The sequence below is a fragment of the Amblyraja radiata genome, unplaced genomic scaffold, assembly GCF_010909765.2.
Source record: "Amblyraja radiata isolate CabotCenter1 unplaced genomic scaffold, sAmbRad1.1.pri scaffold_945_ctg1, whole genome shotgun sequence".
Classification (NCBI taxonomy): Eukaryota; Metazoa; Chordata; class Chondrichthyes; order Rajiformes; family Rajidae; genus Amblyraja; species Amblyraja radiata.
The window spans coordinates 14,729-32,706 of NW_022630940.1; the positions used below are offsets into that span (position 1 = coordinate 14,729).

At 52.0% G+C, this 17,978-nt stretch overlaps 1 protein-coding gene across 3 annotated transcripts; it reads right to left on the minus strand.

Moving 5' to 3' along the window:
- Window positions 1-1,707: 1,707 nt before the first annotated feature.
- Window positions 1,708-8,297, minus strand: mob4 (MOB family member 4, phocein). Of its 3 annotated transcripts, XM_033017136.1 has the most exons (8): window positions 8,163-8,297; window positions 6,511-6,573; window positions 5,637-5,737; window positions 5,489-5,531; window positions 5,111-5,197; window positions 4,597-4,676; window positions 2,459-2,570; window positions 1,708-1,944 (listed from the first exon to the last, which is right to left on the minus strand). In XM_033017136.1, the coding sequence occupies exons 1-8, from the start codon at window positions 8,211-8,213 to the stop codon at window positions 1,810-1,812; spliced, it is 672 nt and encodes a 223-aa protein (XP_032873027.1). In that variant the 5' UTR covers window positions 8,214-8,297; the 3' UTR covers window positions 1,708-1,809. The 3 variants fall into 3 exon arrangements, with proteins under 3 accessions (XP_032873027.1, XP_032873029.1, XP_032873028.1); XM_033017138.1 differs by lacking the exon at window positions 5,111-5,197; XM_033017137.1 differs by lacking the exon at window positions 6,511-6,573 and having other exon boundaries at window positions 8,163-8,283.
- Window positions 8,298-17,978: the final 9,681 nt, after the last annotated feature.

The window sequence follows — 17,978 nt, forward strand, 5'->3', positions numbered from 1 at the left end:
ACATCCTTGCTATTGAGAGATGGCGGGACTGTCATATGCTGAGAGAATGGAACGGCTGGGCTTGTACACTCTGGAGTTTAGGATGAGAGGGAATCTCATTGAAACATATAAGATTATTAAGGGTTTGGACACACTAGAGGCAGGAAACATGTTCCCGATGTTGGGGCCACACACACACACACAGTTTAAGAATAAGGGGTCAGTCATTTAGAACGGAGATGAGGAAACATCTTTCCACCCTGAGAGTTGTGAATCTGTGGCCATTTAGAACGGAGGCGAGTCTGTGGAAGTCTGCTTCAGTGGGCGGTGGAGGCCGGTTCTCTGGATGCTTTCAAGAGAGAGCTAGATAGGGCTCTTAAAGATAGCGGAGTCAGGGGATATGGGGAGAAGGCAGGAACGGGGTACTGATTGGGGATGATCAACCATGATCACAGTGAATGGCGGTGCTGGCTCGAAGGGCTGAATGGCCTACTCCTGCACCTATTGTCTACCAGACTGACTCCCCTCTCTCTCTCTCCCACAGATCTGTGTGACCACGCTCCCTCCCTGCCCCACGATGAACTCTGAGGCCCGAGCTGCCACCTTCCCCATCGGGGGGGAGTGTGGAGGGGACGCGCACTGCTCCTTCTTGTGGAACAGATGTCGGAACCCTCGGTAATGAGGGACACTCAGGAAACTTGCAGCACACGGCGCGCACAGCCTACATCTTGTTCTATTTGATCTTGTTTATTTGTTTGTGCACGCCGGGTTGAAACAGGGCGGGCCACGTGAAGGTTGCAGTCTCCCCACCCCCATACCTGGTCTCTGTCTCTCTCCCCTCCCCTCTCCTCCCTCCCCCATCCCTCCCACCCATCTCTCCCCCCTCTCTCCTCCCCTCTCCCATCCTCCTCTTCCCTCCGCCCCTCCCCTTTCCCATCCCCTCCCCCTCTCCCATCCCCCCTCTCCTCCCCTCTTCCATCACCTCCTCTCCTCCCTCTTCTTTCCTCGCCCCCCTCCCCTACACGCGCCCTCTCACACACATGCGCACACACACACACTCTCTCTCACACACACGCAACACACTCTCACACACACACACGCACGCACACACACAGACGTCAGGCTGGTGTGTTGTGTTACAAGTTGTGTTTATATTTTATTAGACACAGAGACAGCTGTACATAAATAACCGCAGCGGGTGGGTCCAACACTCCAACACTGGGGGACCTCTGACAGGGGGAGAGAGGAGAGGGAGGGAGAGGAGAGTGGTGGAGGCCATTATTTCATCATCTGTCTGTAGCCTCCATTTGCTCTGGTATTTTATTTCATTCACATGTTTAAAACACAATGTTTTATTCTTAATGTTTTCTGTTTCATTCTTAATTGTGTACTGTACGTCGTGTTGTTACTGGCGGGCGGAGCACCAAGGCAAATTCCCTGTATATGTAAATGCTTTCCCAATAAACTGATTCATTCAATTCAATTCAATTCATGGGGACAGGGGAGCGGAAGGCAGGAGAGGGGATAGGGCAGGAGAGGGGGAGGGAAGGAGAGGGGGAGGGGAGGAGAGGGAAGGGAAGGAGAGGGGAGGTGGAGAGGAAGAGGGGAGGAGGAGGGGGAGGAGAACGGGAGGATATGTGTGTGCCTGAGGAGAGGGGAGAAGGGAGGAAAGGAGAGGGGGTGGGTGTGTGCTTGTGTGGGGAGAGGGGAGGGGGAGGGGGAGGAGGGTGTGTGCATGAAGGGGGGGGGGGAAAGAGGTGATGGGGTGAAGGGAGGGGAGGAGAGGGTGGGTGTGCACGTGGAGGGGGATGGGGGGGCTCCCCCTGTATCTCACGCCTCACTCTCCCCGGACACCACGGGAGTCTGGACCTCTTCCTCCAGGATGGGGACGATCAGGTTGTCCTTGGACATCAGGTTGTACTTTATGACAAACTTGGTGAAACGGTGGCACAAGAAGGTCTCGTTCTGTGGTGGGGGGGGGGGGGGGGGGGGGGGAGAGAGAGAGAGAGAGAGGGGGGATTAGAACAGAGACTTCTCAAGACCGATCTCTCCACCTCCCCCTCCCCCCCACACTCACACCCTCCGCTGCATTACCTCAAGATACAGGAACATAGACAATAGGTGGAGTAGGTCATTCAATATGATCAGGGTTCTCTCCCTATCTCTCTTCTCTCCCTGTCTGTGTCTCTGTCTGTCTGTCTCTCTCTCTCACTCTTTCTCTCACACTCTGTGTCTCTCTCTGTGCCTGTGTGTGTGTCTTTCTCTCTGTGTGTCTCTGTGTCTCTCTCTCTCTCCCCCCCCCCCATCAGAAGCCCACTCCCATCCAACGGCAAGCCCCCCCCCACCAGGTTACAGAACAGAGACATCTTCTACAATTCTCCACCATTCTGCAAGCTGGGAGAGATCGAACGCCCCAACCAACTCTGGAGAAGCGAGAGGTGTCTGACCCCCCCCCCTCTCCCCCCTCGCCCTCCCTCACCTCATAGTCATCGAAGATTTGGCGGTGGTGGAAGTAAGCGTGGGAGAAGATTCGGTAAATACGCCGACACACGGAGCCCAGCTTGGCCACCGACGACTCCTTGATGCTCACCCTGGTGGGGGGAGGGGGAACAAGGGAGGGGGGGTCAGTGTAGAGATGCCAGTGATCGCCCCATACACTAGCACTATCCTACACTAGACGTTGGAGGTACAGCGCGGAAACAGGTCCGTCGGCCTACCGAGTCCATGCCGACCAGCGATCCCCGCACACTAACACTATCCTACACAAACTAGACTTTAGAGATACAGCGCGGAAACAGGCCCTTCGGCCCAACAAGTCCGTGCCGACCAGCGATCCCCGCACACTAACACTATCCTACACAAACTAGACTTTAGAGATACAGCGCGGAAACAGGCCCTTCGTGCCGACCAGCGATCGCCGTCTCTACAATTTATATTTACAGCGCGTTCAAAAAGTATTCAGACCCCTTCACCTTTTCCACATTTTGTTACGTTACAGCCTTATTTTAAAATGGATAAGAATCTTTTTTATAAATCATCAGTCTACACACAATAGCCCAGAATGAAGAAGCAAAAACAGGAGTTTAGAAAAGTTTGTAAAGTGATTAAAAATAAATAACTGAAATATCACGTTTACACGTATTCTGACCCTATGCTCTGACGCTCAACATTGAGCTGAAGTTCATCCTGCTTCAATAGACAATAGACAATAGGTGCAGGAGGCCATTCGGCCCTTCGAGCCAGCAACGCCATTCAATGTGATCATGTCTGATCATCCCCAATCAGTACTCATTTCCTGCTTTCTCCCCATATCCCCTGACTCTGCTATCTTTACGAGCCCTATCTAGCCTTCTCTTGAAATCATCCAGGGAACCGGCCTCCACCGCCCTCTGATTTCCATACTCACAACTCTCTGGGTGAAAAAGTGTTTCCTCGTCTCCGTTCTAAATGGCCGACCCCTTATTCTTAAACTGTGGCCCCTGGTTCTGGACTCCCCCAACATCGGGAACATGTTTCCTGCCTCTAGCGTGTCCAAACCGTTAATAATCTTATTTGTTTCAATAAGATCCCCTCCCATCCTTCTAAATTCCAGAGTATACAAGCCCAGCCGCTCCATTCTCTCAGAATATGATAGTCCCGCCATCCCGGGAATTAACCTGGTGAACCTACGCTGGGCTCCCTCAATAGCAAGAATGTCTTTCCTCAAATTTGGAGACCAAAACTGTACGTCCATTGATTATCCTTGAGATGTTTCTACAACTTGATTGGAGTCCACCAGTGGTAAATTAAATTGATTGGACATGATTTAACTCAGCAGGTGAGGCAGCATCTCTGTGGAGAACGTGGACAGGTACAAAGTGCTGTAGTAACTCAGCGGGTCAGACATGCAGCATCTCTGTGGAGAACGTGGACAGGTACAAAGTGCTGGAGTAACTCAGCAGGTCAGGCAGCATCTCTGTGGAGAACGTGGACAGGTACAAAGTGCTGGAGTAACTCAGCAGGACAGGCAGCATCTCTGTGGAGAACGTGGACAGGTACAATGTCCTGTAGTAACTCAGCGGGCAGGCAACATCTCTGTGGAGAACATGGACAGGTACAAAGTGCTGGAGTAACAGCGGGACAGGCAGCATCTCTGTGCAGAACGTGGACAGGTACAAAGTCCTGGAGTAACTCAGCGGGTCAGGCAGCATCTCTGTGGAGAACGTGGACAGGTACAAAGTGCTGGAGTAACTCAGCGGGTCAGGCAGCATCTCTGTGGAGAACGTGGACAGGTAGAAAGTGCTGGAGTAACTCAGCGGGTCAGACATGCAGCATCTCTGTGGAGAACGTGGACAGGTACAAAGTGCTGTAGAAACTCAGCGGGTCAGACATGCAGCATCTCTGTGGAGAACATGGACAGGTACAAATTGATGGAGTAACTCAGCGGGTCAGGCAGCATATCTGTGGAGAAGGAATGGGTGACGTTTGGGGTCGAGACCCTTCGTCAGACTGAGAGTTGGGGGAGAGGGGAATGGGGAGATGATGTCGAGGGGTGGGTAGGCGAGAGATGGAGGGGAGAGGGGGTGGGTGAGGGTGGGAGTGTATACTGGTCTGCGGTACCCATCCCCCTTGACCTACCTGCTGGGGAAATACTTGTTGCTGTTGAGTAAACAGGCTGCTCCATCCAGAGTGTGTCTGGTGTAGTCGATGGCTGGACACTGCAACACAGTCACACCGTGAAGACACACACACACACAGACCCGCGCACACACATATACACACAAGACACACACATATACACACACATATATACACACACATACACACACCACACCCGCGCACACATACACACACACACGCATACACACACACGCACGCACACACACATATACACACACACCGCACACACACACATACATATATACACACACACACACACACACATACACACCACACACACATACACAGGCACACACACACAGACAGACACGCAGGCACACACCCACAGGCACATAAGCTCCCTCCACTCCTTCCCCTCCCCTCTTCCCACCTCCCAATCCTCCCCTGACCCCCCTCCCTCTCCTCATCCCACCCCTCCTCTCCCCCCACACCATCCCTCTCTACCCACCCCACCCCCCCTCACTCTCCTAACCTCCTTGGGGGTCTTGTGAGCGGCGCACAGGAAGATCCACTGCTCTGTGGCAGTCATCTGTGTGCACGTGTCTGAGTGGCACTCACTCTGTCACAGAGAGAGAGAGACAGAGAGAGAGAGGTCAGACAGCTGGCCGGCAACACCAGGGTTGCTGAGGAAACACACACAGGGGGAGAGAGGGAAAAGGGGGGAGAGAGAGGGGAGGGGGAGATGCAACCTTCACGTGGTCTGCCCAGTTTCGACTAATGCAATCAAACCGGCATGCACAATCAAATCAGACCAATTAGAACAAGTTGTACGCAAGAAGAAGAGGAGAGAGGTGGAGGTGGAGAGAGGGGAGGGGGGAGAGAGAAGGGGGCAGGGGAACACTTCACCCACCTGTAGTTTGACGGCCAGATCATTCAGTTCCAGGCAGAATTGGCTGAAACAAAACCAGACCGATTATCACACAGTTCCCCACCATCTCGTCTGTCACCCCCTCTCCTCCCCCCCCCCCCCCCCCCCCCCATCCTCCACCCAGACTGACCGGAGGTGCTCGTATTTCCACACCCCCTCATCTTGCCCGTCCGGGGGTTCTAGAATCTTCTCGATGTCCGAGGCATCGTCACGGATGCTCTGCTGGATGTACTGCGGGGAGGGGGAGTGGGGGCGAGAGAGATGGGGGGGGGGACAGAGAGATGGGGGAGAGAGAGAGAGATGGGGGAGAGAGAGGAGGGCAGGGGGAAGGGGGGGGAGAGGAGAGAGGGAGAGGGAGAGAGAGAGAGAGCGAGAGAGAGTTAGTTAGTTCCAGAACTCAGGCTGGCTCACAAACCCGCCATATCTCCCCCCAACCCCGGGACGGAGCCAAGGGGCCGAATGGCCTGCTTCTGTACGGGTGAGAGCGGGTAGCAAACTGGCCATTCGGCCTATCCACAGACTTTAAAACACCACAACCCCCAAATAAACCCTAAACTACATGGACTTGGAGGCATTGGTCTCATCTTTTGCACTATTATTGTATGTTTATAATATATTATAACATGTGTGTTGATGCGTGGTGCAGCGGTAGAATTGCTGCCTCAGAGCGCCAGAGACCCGGGTTCGATCCCAACTACGGGTGCTGTGTGTACGGAGTTTGTACATTCTCACTGTGACCTGCATGGGTTTTCTTCGAGATCTTCGGTTTCCTCCCACACTCCAAAGACATGCAGGTTTGTAGGTTAATTGATAAATGTAAAAAAATGTCCCTAGTGTGTGTCGGATAGTGTTAGTGTGCGGGGATTGCTGGTCGGCGCGGACTCGGTGGGCCAAAGAGCCTGTTTCTGCACTCTATCGCTATAGGGGGGGAGGAGGGGGCGAGTAGGGGGGGGAGAGGGGGTGGGATGGGGGAGGGGAGGAAAGGGGGGAGAGGGGAAGCTCACCTGTTGAACAGCCAGCGTGCTGTCCATCTCATCCAGTGACTCATCGGGCCAATTGTAGAAGTCCTGGGGAGGGAGAGAGGGTCAGTCAGTGACGGATGAGTGGGGACAGGGGACGGGGACGGGGGGGGGGGGGGGACGGGCTTGTAGTCATTGGAATTTAGGATGAGAAGGGATCTGCTATAAACATAAAATTCTTAAGGGATTGGACAGGCTAGATGCAGGAAAAATGTTCCCCGATGTCGGGGGAGTCCAGAACCAGGGGTCACAGTTTAAGAATAATGGGTCGTACATTTAGGACTGAGACAAGGAGAAATCTTTTGTGGCGCCAGGCGGTAGAGTTGCTGCCTCACAGCGCCAGAGACCCAGGTTCGATCCTGACTACGAGTGCTGTCTGGAGTTTGCACGTTCTCCCCGTGACCTGCGTGGGTTTTCTCCGGGTGCTCCGGTTTCCTCCCACACTCCAAAGACATGCAGGTTTGTAGGTTAATTGGCTTGGTATACATTGCCCCTAGTGGGTCTAGGATAGTGCTTGTGTGTATGGATCGCTGGTCGGCACAGACTCGGTGGGCCAAAGGGTCTGTTTCCACGCTGTGTCTCTAAACTAAACTAGACAGAGAGTGGTGAGTCTGTGGAATTCTCTGCCTCAGAGGGCGGTGGAGGCTGGTTCTCTGGATGCTTTCAAGAGAGAGCTAGATAGGGCTCTTAAAGATAGCGGAGTCAGGGGATATGGGGAGAAGGCAGGAACGGGGTACTGATTGGGTATGATCAGCCACGATCACATTGAATGGCGGTGCTGGCTCGAAGGGCCAATTCCTGCACCTATTGTCTATGTTTCTATGAAGGAGGGAGAGTGCGGGGGGGGGGGGGGGGGGGGGGGAGAATGAGGGTGGAGGGGTGTGGGTGTCGGAAGTGGGGGGAGAGAATGAGGGAGGGTAGGAGGGAGGACGGGGAGTGGGAGGGAGGGGAGTGAATGAATGAGTGGGATTGGTGATAGGTGGATGACTGGAGGGGGGAGGGAGGAGAGAGGGGTAGGGAGGAGAGAGGGGGAAGGAAAGGTGAGGGAGGGAGGGAAAGGTGAGGGGGGTTGACAGAAAGGGGGGCAGGGAGGGAGGGGTGTGGAGTGAGAGAGTGAGTGTGTGAATGAGTGGGATTGGCGACAGGGTGGATGACTGGAGGGAGTGGAGAGGGGTGAGGGGGAGAGGAGGGTAGGTGGGGGAGGAGGGGGTGGAGGGAAGGATGTGAATGAGTGAGTGAGTGAATGAATGAATGAATGAGTGAGATTTGGTGACTGGGTGGATGACTGGAGAGGGAGTGGGATGGAGATGGAGGGGAGGGGTGAGAGGAGGGAGTGAAGGTGAATGAATGTGTGGGATTTGGTGACAGGGTGGATGACCCATTGCCCCGCCCACTGTCCCGGCGCTGATTGGCGGGGCCGACCACCCGTCAATCACAGCCCGCGCTGGGCGGGGCGACGGACACACGTGACGTCACCCACCCTGGGATGTAGGCGGGACCTCCGGCCGGAGTGTGACGTAATGGCCCTGGAGACGGGGCCTGCGCTTCCGGCCACCGCCTTCTTTCTCTCCCCTCTCCCTCTCCCGTGGATTCTTGAAGCGGCTGGAACCTTCTCTCTCTCCTACTACTACACTCACCTGCGCTCTGGTCCCCGGGCGGTTCCGCCGCAGCTGCACGGTGGCCGCCATCCGCCCCTTAAAGCCGCCGCCGCCGACAACAACCAGCCTCTCCCCTCCTCTCCCCGGACGTGACGCTCTCTACCGGACGTCCCGCACCCTCCCCAGCAAATCTTATAGAGGCTTTGCTCCCCAGCGACTGACGTTTCCCCCGGCCAATCATCAACGAGCACTTTCACACCCGTTAAATACATCGAAAACGGCTAGGTTTTGAGCTGCAATTAACTGTACTAGTCGGGGTGACCGTGAGGAACAGCTACCTAAATTTACAGTCCAAAAAAAAGATAGAAACTAAGGTAAATTCAAGAGGGAGCTGAAGGTGCAACAACAGCGGAAGTGCTAGCGGACATTTGCCGTGGAGATTTAAAGATCCAAAATATCGGGGATAATCGCGTTTGCTCGCTGCATTTTATCAAAAGTGGCATTATTGACTTTTTATCTTTATTCATTTGTTATATGAAAAGTATTAAAAGTTAAAAATCCGTCAGTAAAATTGCAAAATCGCCCATGGTTCTCAGGTGGGTTTTAACATGCAAAATGAAAACGCTTCTGAAGCTCCATTTACCATTTAAATAATCGTAAACTATCAATGCGTTTTGAAATAAATTTTACTGAGATGCAAGCTTATTTATCATCTAATAACAGACAAGCCTGCAGCATAGAATGATGTCAACAATCCTGATTGGGCACCCACTGTGAGCAGGATAGACAATGTGCACAAGAACGCCATCAACTTGCAGAGCTATAGATGCTTGAGCTGCAACCAACTCTGCTTTAATACTCTCTTCTTGTTGCACGTGCATGGCGTTCTTGTGCACATTGCACCATGGGCGATTTTGCAATTTTACTGACGGATTTTTAACTTTTAATACTTTTCATATAACAAATGAATAAAGATAAAAAGTCAATAATGCCACTTTTGATAAAATGCAGCAAGCAAACGCGATAATCCCCGATATTTTGGATCTTTAAATCTCCACGGCAAATGTCCGCTAGCACTTCCGCTGTTGTTGCACCTTCAGCTCCCTCTTGAATTTACCTTAGTTTCTATCTTTTTTTTGGACTGTAAATTTAGGTAGCTGTTCCTCACGGTCACCCCGACTAGTACAGTTAATTGCAGCTCAAAACCTGGCCGTTTTCGATGTTTTTAACGGGTGTGAAAGTGCGTGTTTTCCCATTCACTAACATGTACCGGAAGTGACGCTTGTCCCCCAGTTAAAATTTTCGGTCACGTGGGTGCGGAACTACGCTCCAGTGACCTTTCGTGAAATCACCCTATAGTTGGGTGGAGATTATTCCATGCTTTAATTGTGCGTGGGAAGAACGAATTGCTGTACACATCTGTCTTTGTAGCTGGGATCACAAATTGGATCGAATGCCCTCGTCTGCTCCTAATTGGTTTGGGTTTGGTGTAGGTCTTGTGATCTACGTCTAGCTGACCATTTAACATTTTGTAAAAACAGATCAAACGGTGAGCTTCACGTCTGTCTTGGAGAGGGTTCCACCCCGACCAGAGAAAGTCAGAAGTTTGGTCCCCCTCCCATTCCATATCCGATCTCTCTGTCCTGGGTCTCCTCCATGCCAGAGTGAGCAACATATTTCGTTTAGGGAGTCTGCAACCTGCGGGCATGAACATTGAATTCTCCCAATTTTGTTAGCCTTTGCTGTCTCCTCCCCCTTCCTCAACCCTCGGGCTGTCTCCTCCCATCCCCCAGGCTCCCCCTCCTCCTTTTTCCTTCCTTCTCCCCGCCCCCCCCGCCCCCCCCCCCCCCCCCCCCCACCAGTCTGAAGCAAAGATTATAGAGGAGCTATAACGTCCCGAAACGTTACCTATTTCCTTCGCTCCATAGATGCTGCTCCACCCGCTGGGTTTCTCCAGCATTTGTGTCTACCTTCGATTTTCCAGCATCTGCAGTTCCTTCTTAAACACATCATGACAATCAGAGCGACGTTGTCACGCACTCCCCCTTGTGACCGACGTCTCCCCCGACCAATCGGCACTGCCCCCTGCCCACCACCGTGACGTAACGCATTGTCGTGTACTATCATTACGTCATCCATCGGACCAATCGGGGCATCGTTTTCCCCCCTGAAGTCCCGCCTTCGCCGTGTCCGACGTCTCCTTCGCCCAATGGGCGGCGGACTAAAGGTCAACGCCCATCCCAACGACCATGATGTGACGCTCAAGACGTGTGGCCGCTGTGCCGAGCCAATCAGGGGTGTCGCTTTTCCTCCCCCTGAAGTCCCGCCTCAGCCATGACCGACGTCTAGGCCGGCCAATGGGCGGCGATCGTGAGGTCACGATCCTCAATACGCGATGATGTCGCGGACAAACCCCACCGACGCGCTGACGTTACGGGCCGGCCGGCGCAGGCGTGCTGGCGCTCGCTTCAACCTTGCGGGCAGCGGAGACGGAGCCGCCATCGTGATGTCCCTGTTGATGCTGCTGCTGCCGCCCGCTGCCACAGCCGCCACACGGAGGCTGCTGCCCCCACTCCGCTCACACGCTCAGGTCAGCGGGGGTGAGGGGGAGAGAGAGAGAGTCGCGGGGTGGGGGTCACGGTCAAACCAGGCCTGAGGCACTAGGCTAGGCCGCACCCGTTGCTATGGAGGAGACGGAGATGCGGCGTGGGGGAGGGGGGGAGGGGGGAGAGAGGGAGAAGGAGGCAGGTGGGAGGAATAATAGAGGGGGGAGGGAGAGAAGGGAGGGGGAGAGAGAGTGATGTGGGGGAATAGAGGGAGAGAGAGAATAGAGGAAAGGAGAATAGAGGGAGGGGGAGAGATGTGGAGGGAGAGAAGAGAGGGAGAGAATGGATGGAGGGAGGGGAGAATAGAAGGAGAGAGAATAGAGGGAGGGGGAGTAGAGGGAGAGAGAAGAGGGGGAAGGGAAGAGGGCGAGCGAAGAGAGGGAGAGGAGAGAGGGAGGGAAGATAGGGAGGGGGAGAGATGTGGGGGGACTCAGAGGGAGAAGGGAAATAGAGGGAGGGAGAAGGGAAATAGAGGGAAGGGGTGAATAGAGTGAGGGAGAGAGGGGAGAGGGAGAGGATAGAGGGAAAGAGAATAGAGGGAGGGAGAGAGAAGTGTGGGAAGAGGTGTTGGGGAATAGAGGGAGGGGAGGAGAGGGAATGGAAGAGAATGATAGGGGAGAGAGAGAATAAAGGGAGTGGATAGAGGGAGAGAGAATAGACAGGTGGGGAGAGATGTAATGCTAATGTAACCACAGTTTTGAAAAAGGGAGGGAGAGAGAAAACGGGGAATTACAGACCAGCTAGTCTAACATCGGTAGTGGGGAAACTGCTAGAATCAGTTATTAAAGATGGGATAGCAGCATATTTGGAAAGTGGTGAAATCATTGGACAAAGTCAGCATTGATTTATGAAAGGTAAATCATGTCTGACGAATCTTATAGAATTTTTCGAGGATGTAACTAGTAGAGTGGATAAGGGAGAACCAGTGGATGTGTTATAGAAGGCTTTCGACAAGGTCCCACATAAGAGATTAGTATACAAACTTAAAGCACACGGTATTGGGGGTTCAGTATTGATGTAGATAGAGAACTGGCTGACAGACAGGAAGCAAAGAGTAGGAGTAAACTGGTCCTTTTCACAATGGCAGGCAGTGACTAGTGGGGTACCGCAAGGCTCAGTGCTGGGATCCCAGCTATTTACGATATATATTAATGATTTGGACGAGGGAATTGAATGCAACATCTCCAAGTTTGCGGATGACACGAAGCTGGGGGGCAGGGTTAGCTGTGAGGAGGATGCTCGGAGGCTGCAAGGTGACTTGGATAGGTTGGGTGAGTGGGCAAATGCCTGGCAGATGTAGTATAATGTGGATAAATGTGAGGTTATCCACTTTGGTGGCAAAAACAGGAAAGCAGACTATTATCTGAATGGTGGCCGATTAGGAAAAGGGGAGATGCAACGAGATCTGGGTGTCATGGTACACCAGTCATTAAAAGTAGGCATGCAGGTGCAGCAGGCAGTGAAGAAGGTGAATGGTATGTTAGCATTCATAGCAAAAGGATTTGAGTATAGGAGCAGGGAGATTCTACTGCAGTTGTACAGGGTCTTGGTGAGACCACACCTGGAGTATTGTGTACAGTTTTGGTCTCCTAATCTGAGGAAAGACATTCTTGCCATAGAGGGAGTACAGAGAAGGTTCACTAGGCTGATTCCTGGGATGTCAGGACTTTCATATGAAGAAAGACTGGATAGACTCGGTTTGTACTCGCTAGAATTTAGAAGATTGAGGGGGGATCTAATAGAAACTTACAAATTTCTTAAGGGGTTGGACAGGTTAGATGCAGGTAGATTGTTCCCGATGTTGGGGAAGTCCAGAACAAGGGGTCACAGTTTAAGGATAAGGGGGAAATCTTTTAGGACCGAGATGAGGAAAACATTTTTCACACAGAGAGTGGTGAATCTCTGGAATTCTCTACCACAGAAGGTAGTTGGGGCCAGTTCATTTGCTATATTTAAGAGGGAGGTAGATGTGGCCCTTGTGGCTAAAGGGATCAGGGGTATGGAGAGAAGGCAGGTACAGGATACTGAGTTGGATGATCAGCCATGATCATGTTGAATGGCGGTGCAGGCTCGAAGGGCCGAATGGCCTACTCCTGCACCTATTTTCTATGTTTCTATGTGGGGGGAGAGGGAGAGAGGAAATAGAGGGAGGGAGAGAGAATAGAGTGATGGGAGAGAGAGTGATGTTTGTGGGAGATGGCGGGGGGGGGGGGGGGGGAGATAATTATGCAGGTGGGGGGGAGAGAGGAAATCATGGGAGGGAGTTGTGGAGGGTGAGAGAGAGCGAATAGAGAGAGAAGGGAAATAGAGGGAGAGAGAATAGGGAGAGAATAGAGGAAATGAAGGGAGAGTTGTGGGGGGAGAGGGAGAGAGAAAAGAGGGAAGGAGAATAGAGGGGGGGAGAGAATGAGAGGGGGAGAGAGAGAATAGAGGGGAGGAGAATAGAGGAAGGGGAGGGGGGATAGAGGGAGGGGGAGAATAAAGGGAGGGGGAGAGGTGGGGAGAGATGGAGGAAGGAGACGGGAGTGGGAGAGAGGGAAGGAGGAGGGGTGGGAGTAAGTGGAACAAGAGGAGGGAAGGAGGAGGTACAGTGCAGGAGAGAGTGAAGGAGAGGGGTGTGGGAGGAGAGGGTGAAGGAGGTGTGAGGAAAAGAGGGGGATAGAGTGGAATGAGGGGCGAAAGGATGGAGGGGATAAGGGGGGAGGGAGGGGGTGTAGGGGAGAGGGAGGAATAAAGGGGGAATGTCAAACACCCCCACCCTACCTGCTCGTTCAGTGCACACCATTCTTCCCCTGTTGAGAGAGAGATGGAGTGTGTGGGAGAAAGGTGAGGAGAGGTGGAGTGTGTGAGAGGGAGGGATAGGGACAAAGAGAGAGATTGGAGAGAGTGAGAGAGGTGGAAAGAGATGGAGAGAATGTGAGAGAGGGATAGGGACAGAGATAGAAATGGAGAGAGTGTGGGAGAGGTGGAAAGAGATGGAGAGTGTGAGAGAGAAATAGGGAGAAGATGGTGGGGAGAGAGAGTGAGTGATAGGGGGAGAGAGAGAGAGAGAAGGGGAGTGAAAAGTGGATAGCTGCGTGCTATCTAGTCAGAGGAAAGACAATACATGCAATACAAAACAGCCTCACATCCACCATGTCATTAAACATCGCCAAACATCGCCAAACTCAGACCCTCTCTCACACCTCCCGCTGCTGAAAGACTGATCCACGCCTTCATCTCCTCCAGACTGGACTATTGCAACTCACTTTTCCTTGGCATCAGCTCCACCTACATCAACCGACTCCAACTGGTCCAGAACGCAGCCGCCCGACTCATCACCCACACCAAATCCTGACATCACATCACTCCAGTCCTCAAACAACTTCACTGGCTTCCCATCTCCCACCGGATCACCTACAAAATCCTGATCCTCACCTACAAAGTCCTCCACCATCTGGCCCCCCCATATCTCACTGACCTCCTCTCCCCCTACCAACCCTCACGGTCCCTCAGATCGACATCAGCCGCTCCTCTCCATCCACAAGTCCAACCTCCGCAGTTTTGGGGACAGAGCCTTCTCCAGGGCAGCTCCCAGGCTCTGGAACTCCCTCCCCCAACTGATCCGCAATTCCGTGTCCCTCACCATCTTCCAGTCCCTCAAGACCCATCTCTTCACCTCTGCTTATCCTTAGCCCCACGTCCCCCTCCCTTTTCATCTGTGCATTAATTGCCTCATATTGTGTTTTGAATTGAATTCTGTCTTTACTTTGTGTACTAGTCATGTCTCTACATTTATTTCATTCCCCTTATATGTTTTTCCTTTATCTGCTTAATTTTTGTAAGGTGTCCTTGAGACTCTTGAAAGGCGCCCATAAATAAAATGTATTATTATTATTATTATGATTACAATACAGTATATCGATACATGATAGGGGGAATAATGTTTAGTGCAAGGTAAAGCCAGCAAAAGTCCGATCAAGGATAGTCTGAATGTTTAAGAAAGAACTCCAGATGCTGGAAAAATCAAAAAATGCTGGAGAAACTCAGCGGGTGAGGCAGCATTTGTGGAGCGAAGGAATAGGTGACTTTTTGGGTTGAGACCCTTCTTCAGAGTCTGAGGGTCTCCAATGAGGTAGATAGTAGTTCAGGACCGCTCTCTAGTTGGTGAGAGGACAGTTCAGTTGCCTGATAACAGCCGGGAAGAAACTGTCCCTGAATCTGGCGGTCGTTTCCCATTATACATAACTACAATCGAGCTGTTCACTGTGTACAGATAAAGGGAATAACATTTGGCGCAAGATAGAGTATTCCGTTTAGTTTATTGTCACGTGTACCAAGTTATATTAAGCTTTTTTTGTTGCATTCTAACCAGTCAGTGGAAAGACTGTACAAATTACAATCGAGCCGTCCACAGTGTATAGATACACGATAAAGAGAATAACGTTTAGTGCAAGACACAAAGTTAGTTTAGCTTATTTTGCGTGTTTCCAAAATCTTTCAAGGTTTCTGAGGTAGTTGAGGCAACGTTTAAAAGGCACTTAGTCAGGTATGTGGATGGGACAGGTTTAGAGAGATATGGGCCAAATGCAGGCAGGTGGGACTAGTGTAGGTGGGGCATGTTGGTGATGGGGTGGAACGGCCTGTTTCCATGCTGTTTTTGAATCTGAGGTGCAGGCAAAAGCAGGACCTGAGGAAGGATGTGCTGGCTCCGGAGAGAGGGTCCAGAGGAGGTTTACGAGAATGACTGGGGATGAATGGGTTAACATATGATGAGCGTTTGATGGCACTGAGCCTGTACTCGCTGGAGTTTAGAAGGATTTTTCCACTAGTGGGAAAGTCTAGGGCACAGCCTCAGAATTAAAGGACGTTCCTTTAGCAATGAGATGAGGAATTTCTTTATTAAGAAGGAACTGCAGATGCTGGAAAATCGAAGGTAGACAAAATTGCTGGAGAAACTCAGCGGGTATGGCAGCATCTATAAAGCGAAGGATATGGGCAAAGTTACGGACCAAAACGTTGCCTATTTCCTTCGCTCCATAGATGCTGCCTTACCCACTGAGTTTCTCCAGCAATTTTGTCCACCGAGGAATTTCTTTAGTCAGAGGGTGGAGGCCAAAAGTCAGTGGATATTTTTAAGGCAGAGATAGATGGATTCTTGATTAGTGCGGGTGACAGAGTTTATGGGGTTGGGAGGAAGGGAGAGATAGATCAGCCATGATTGAATGGCGGAGTAGACTTAACGGGCCGAGTGGCCTAATTCTGCTCCTAAAACTTGTGTGAGTGTGTGTCGGAAGGACACAAGCGACACTTTTGAGGCCGGGATGTTACTCTAAAACACTTGTCTGAAGTGGGCTGTGGTGTTTGTGGACAATTGTTACTGTGGGGGGAATGTGCGTGGACTGGAGAGGGTGCAGAGAGAGAGAGATGGCACTGGAATACACCAACTGGGAGTTTCTATGTCCTGGAGTTAGCTGAAGGCTGGGGAAAGATTGAAAGATACAGCAGGGAAACAGGCCCTTCAGCCCACCGAGTCCGCGCCGACCAGCGATCCCTGCACACTAACACTATCCTACACATACTAGGGATGTTCATACCGCTGGGGTGTAAACTACCCAAGCGAAATATGAGGTGCTGTTCTCCCAATTTGCGCTGGGCCTCACTCTGACAATGGAGGACATTGACTTCTCTAACTTCAGATAGCCCTTGCTTTCCCTCTCTCTCTATCCCCTTCCCCATCCCAGTTCTCCCACCAGTCTTACTGTCTCTGATTATGACCTCCCTCCCCAGACATCATTCTGAAGAAGGGTCTTGACCCGAAAAGTCACCCATTCCTTCTCTCCAGAGATGCTGCCCATCCCGCTGAGTTACTCCAGCATTTTTTGCAGTTCCTTCTTACAACTTGCAGACCTGGTGTGTGGGAGGAGATCCCGGAGAAAACCCACGCAGGTCACGGGGAGAACGTGCAAACTCCGTACAGACAGCACCCGTAGTCGGGATGGAACCCGGGTCACTGGTGCTGTGAGGCAGCAACTCTACCGCTGCGCCACCCTGCAACTATCAACTACATGCTTGCAGAGGTGGTATTGACATGTACAACAACTTGAGATCCCCCCCCCCCCCCACACACACGATGGAATATCGGCACCGTGCCTATATCACGAGTTCAGATGGAAATAGCAGCTGCCGGCCGGCCAGCCTCGAGAAGAGCTAGGTTCACAGCCATGTGGACTGGCACCAGTTCTAAACACGGCACTGCCGTGTAATGATACACTTTCAAGTCATAAAATGATCCAGCGTGGAAACAGGCCCTTCAGCCCATTTGTCCACACTGGCCAACATGCCCCCATCTACACTAGTCCCACCTGCCAGCATCTGGTCCATATCCCTCCAAACCCGTCCTATCCATGCACCTGTCCAACTGGACAGACTATCCCAACCTGTTCTTAAACGTTGGGATAGTCCCAGTCTTAATTGCCTCCTCCGGCAGCTCGTTCCATACGCCCACCACTCTGTGTGGAAAACGTTATCTCTCAGGTTCCTATTAAATCTTTTCCCCTTCACCTTAAACCTATGTTGTCTGGTCCTCGATTCGCCTACTCTGGGCAAGATACTCTGTGTAGGATGGAACTGCAGATGCGGATTTACACCAAATACAACCACGAAATGCTGGGCGTCACGTGACCTGCGTGCGTTTTCTCCAGGCGCTCCAGTTTCCTCCTACACTCCAAAGACGTGCGGGTTTGTAGGTTAATTAGCTTGGTAAATGTAAAAATTGTCCCTGGTTAGTGTTAATGTTCGTGAATCGCTGGTCGGCACGGACTCGGTGGGCCGAATGGCCTGTTTCCGCGCTGTATCTCTAAAGTGTGTGTGTAGGATAATGCTGGTGTGCGTGATGATCGCTGGCTGGCAAGGACTCGGTGGGCTGAAGGGCCTGTTTCCGTGCTGTATCTCAAAAGTGTGTAGGGCTAGTATACAGGGTTCGCTTGCTGGCACGGACTGAAGGGCCTGATTCTCTAAACTAAGCAGCAGAGGACTGCTGGCCCAGTAACATGATGATGGCTGAGAGTGTTTGCCTTCCCTCTTTGTCCTTAGATTGCAATGTAGACAACGACAGCTCTATGTTTATTTTATAGATACAGGCCGACTGGCTCCCCCCTCCCCCCCGAGACTGTCAGCTGCCCGCTCACACCAGTTCTGTTAGCCCACTGCCTGACAATAGACAATAGGTGCAGGAGTAGGCCATTCGGCCCTTCGAGTCAGCACCGCC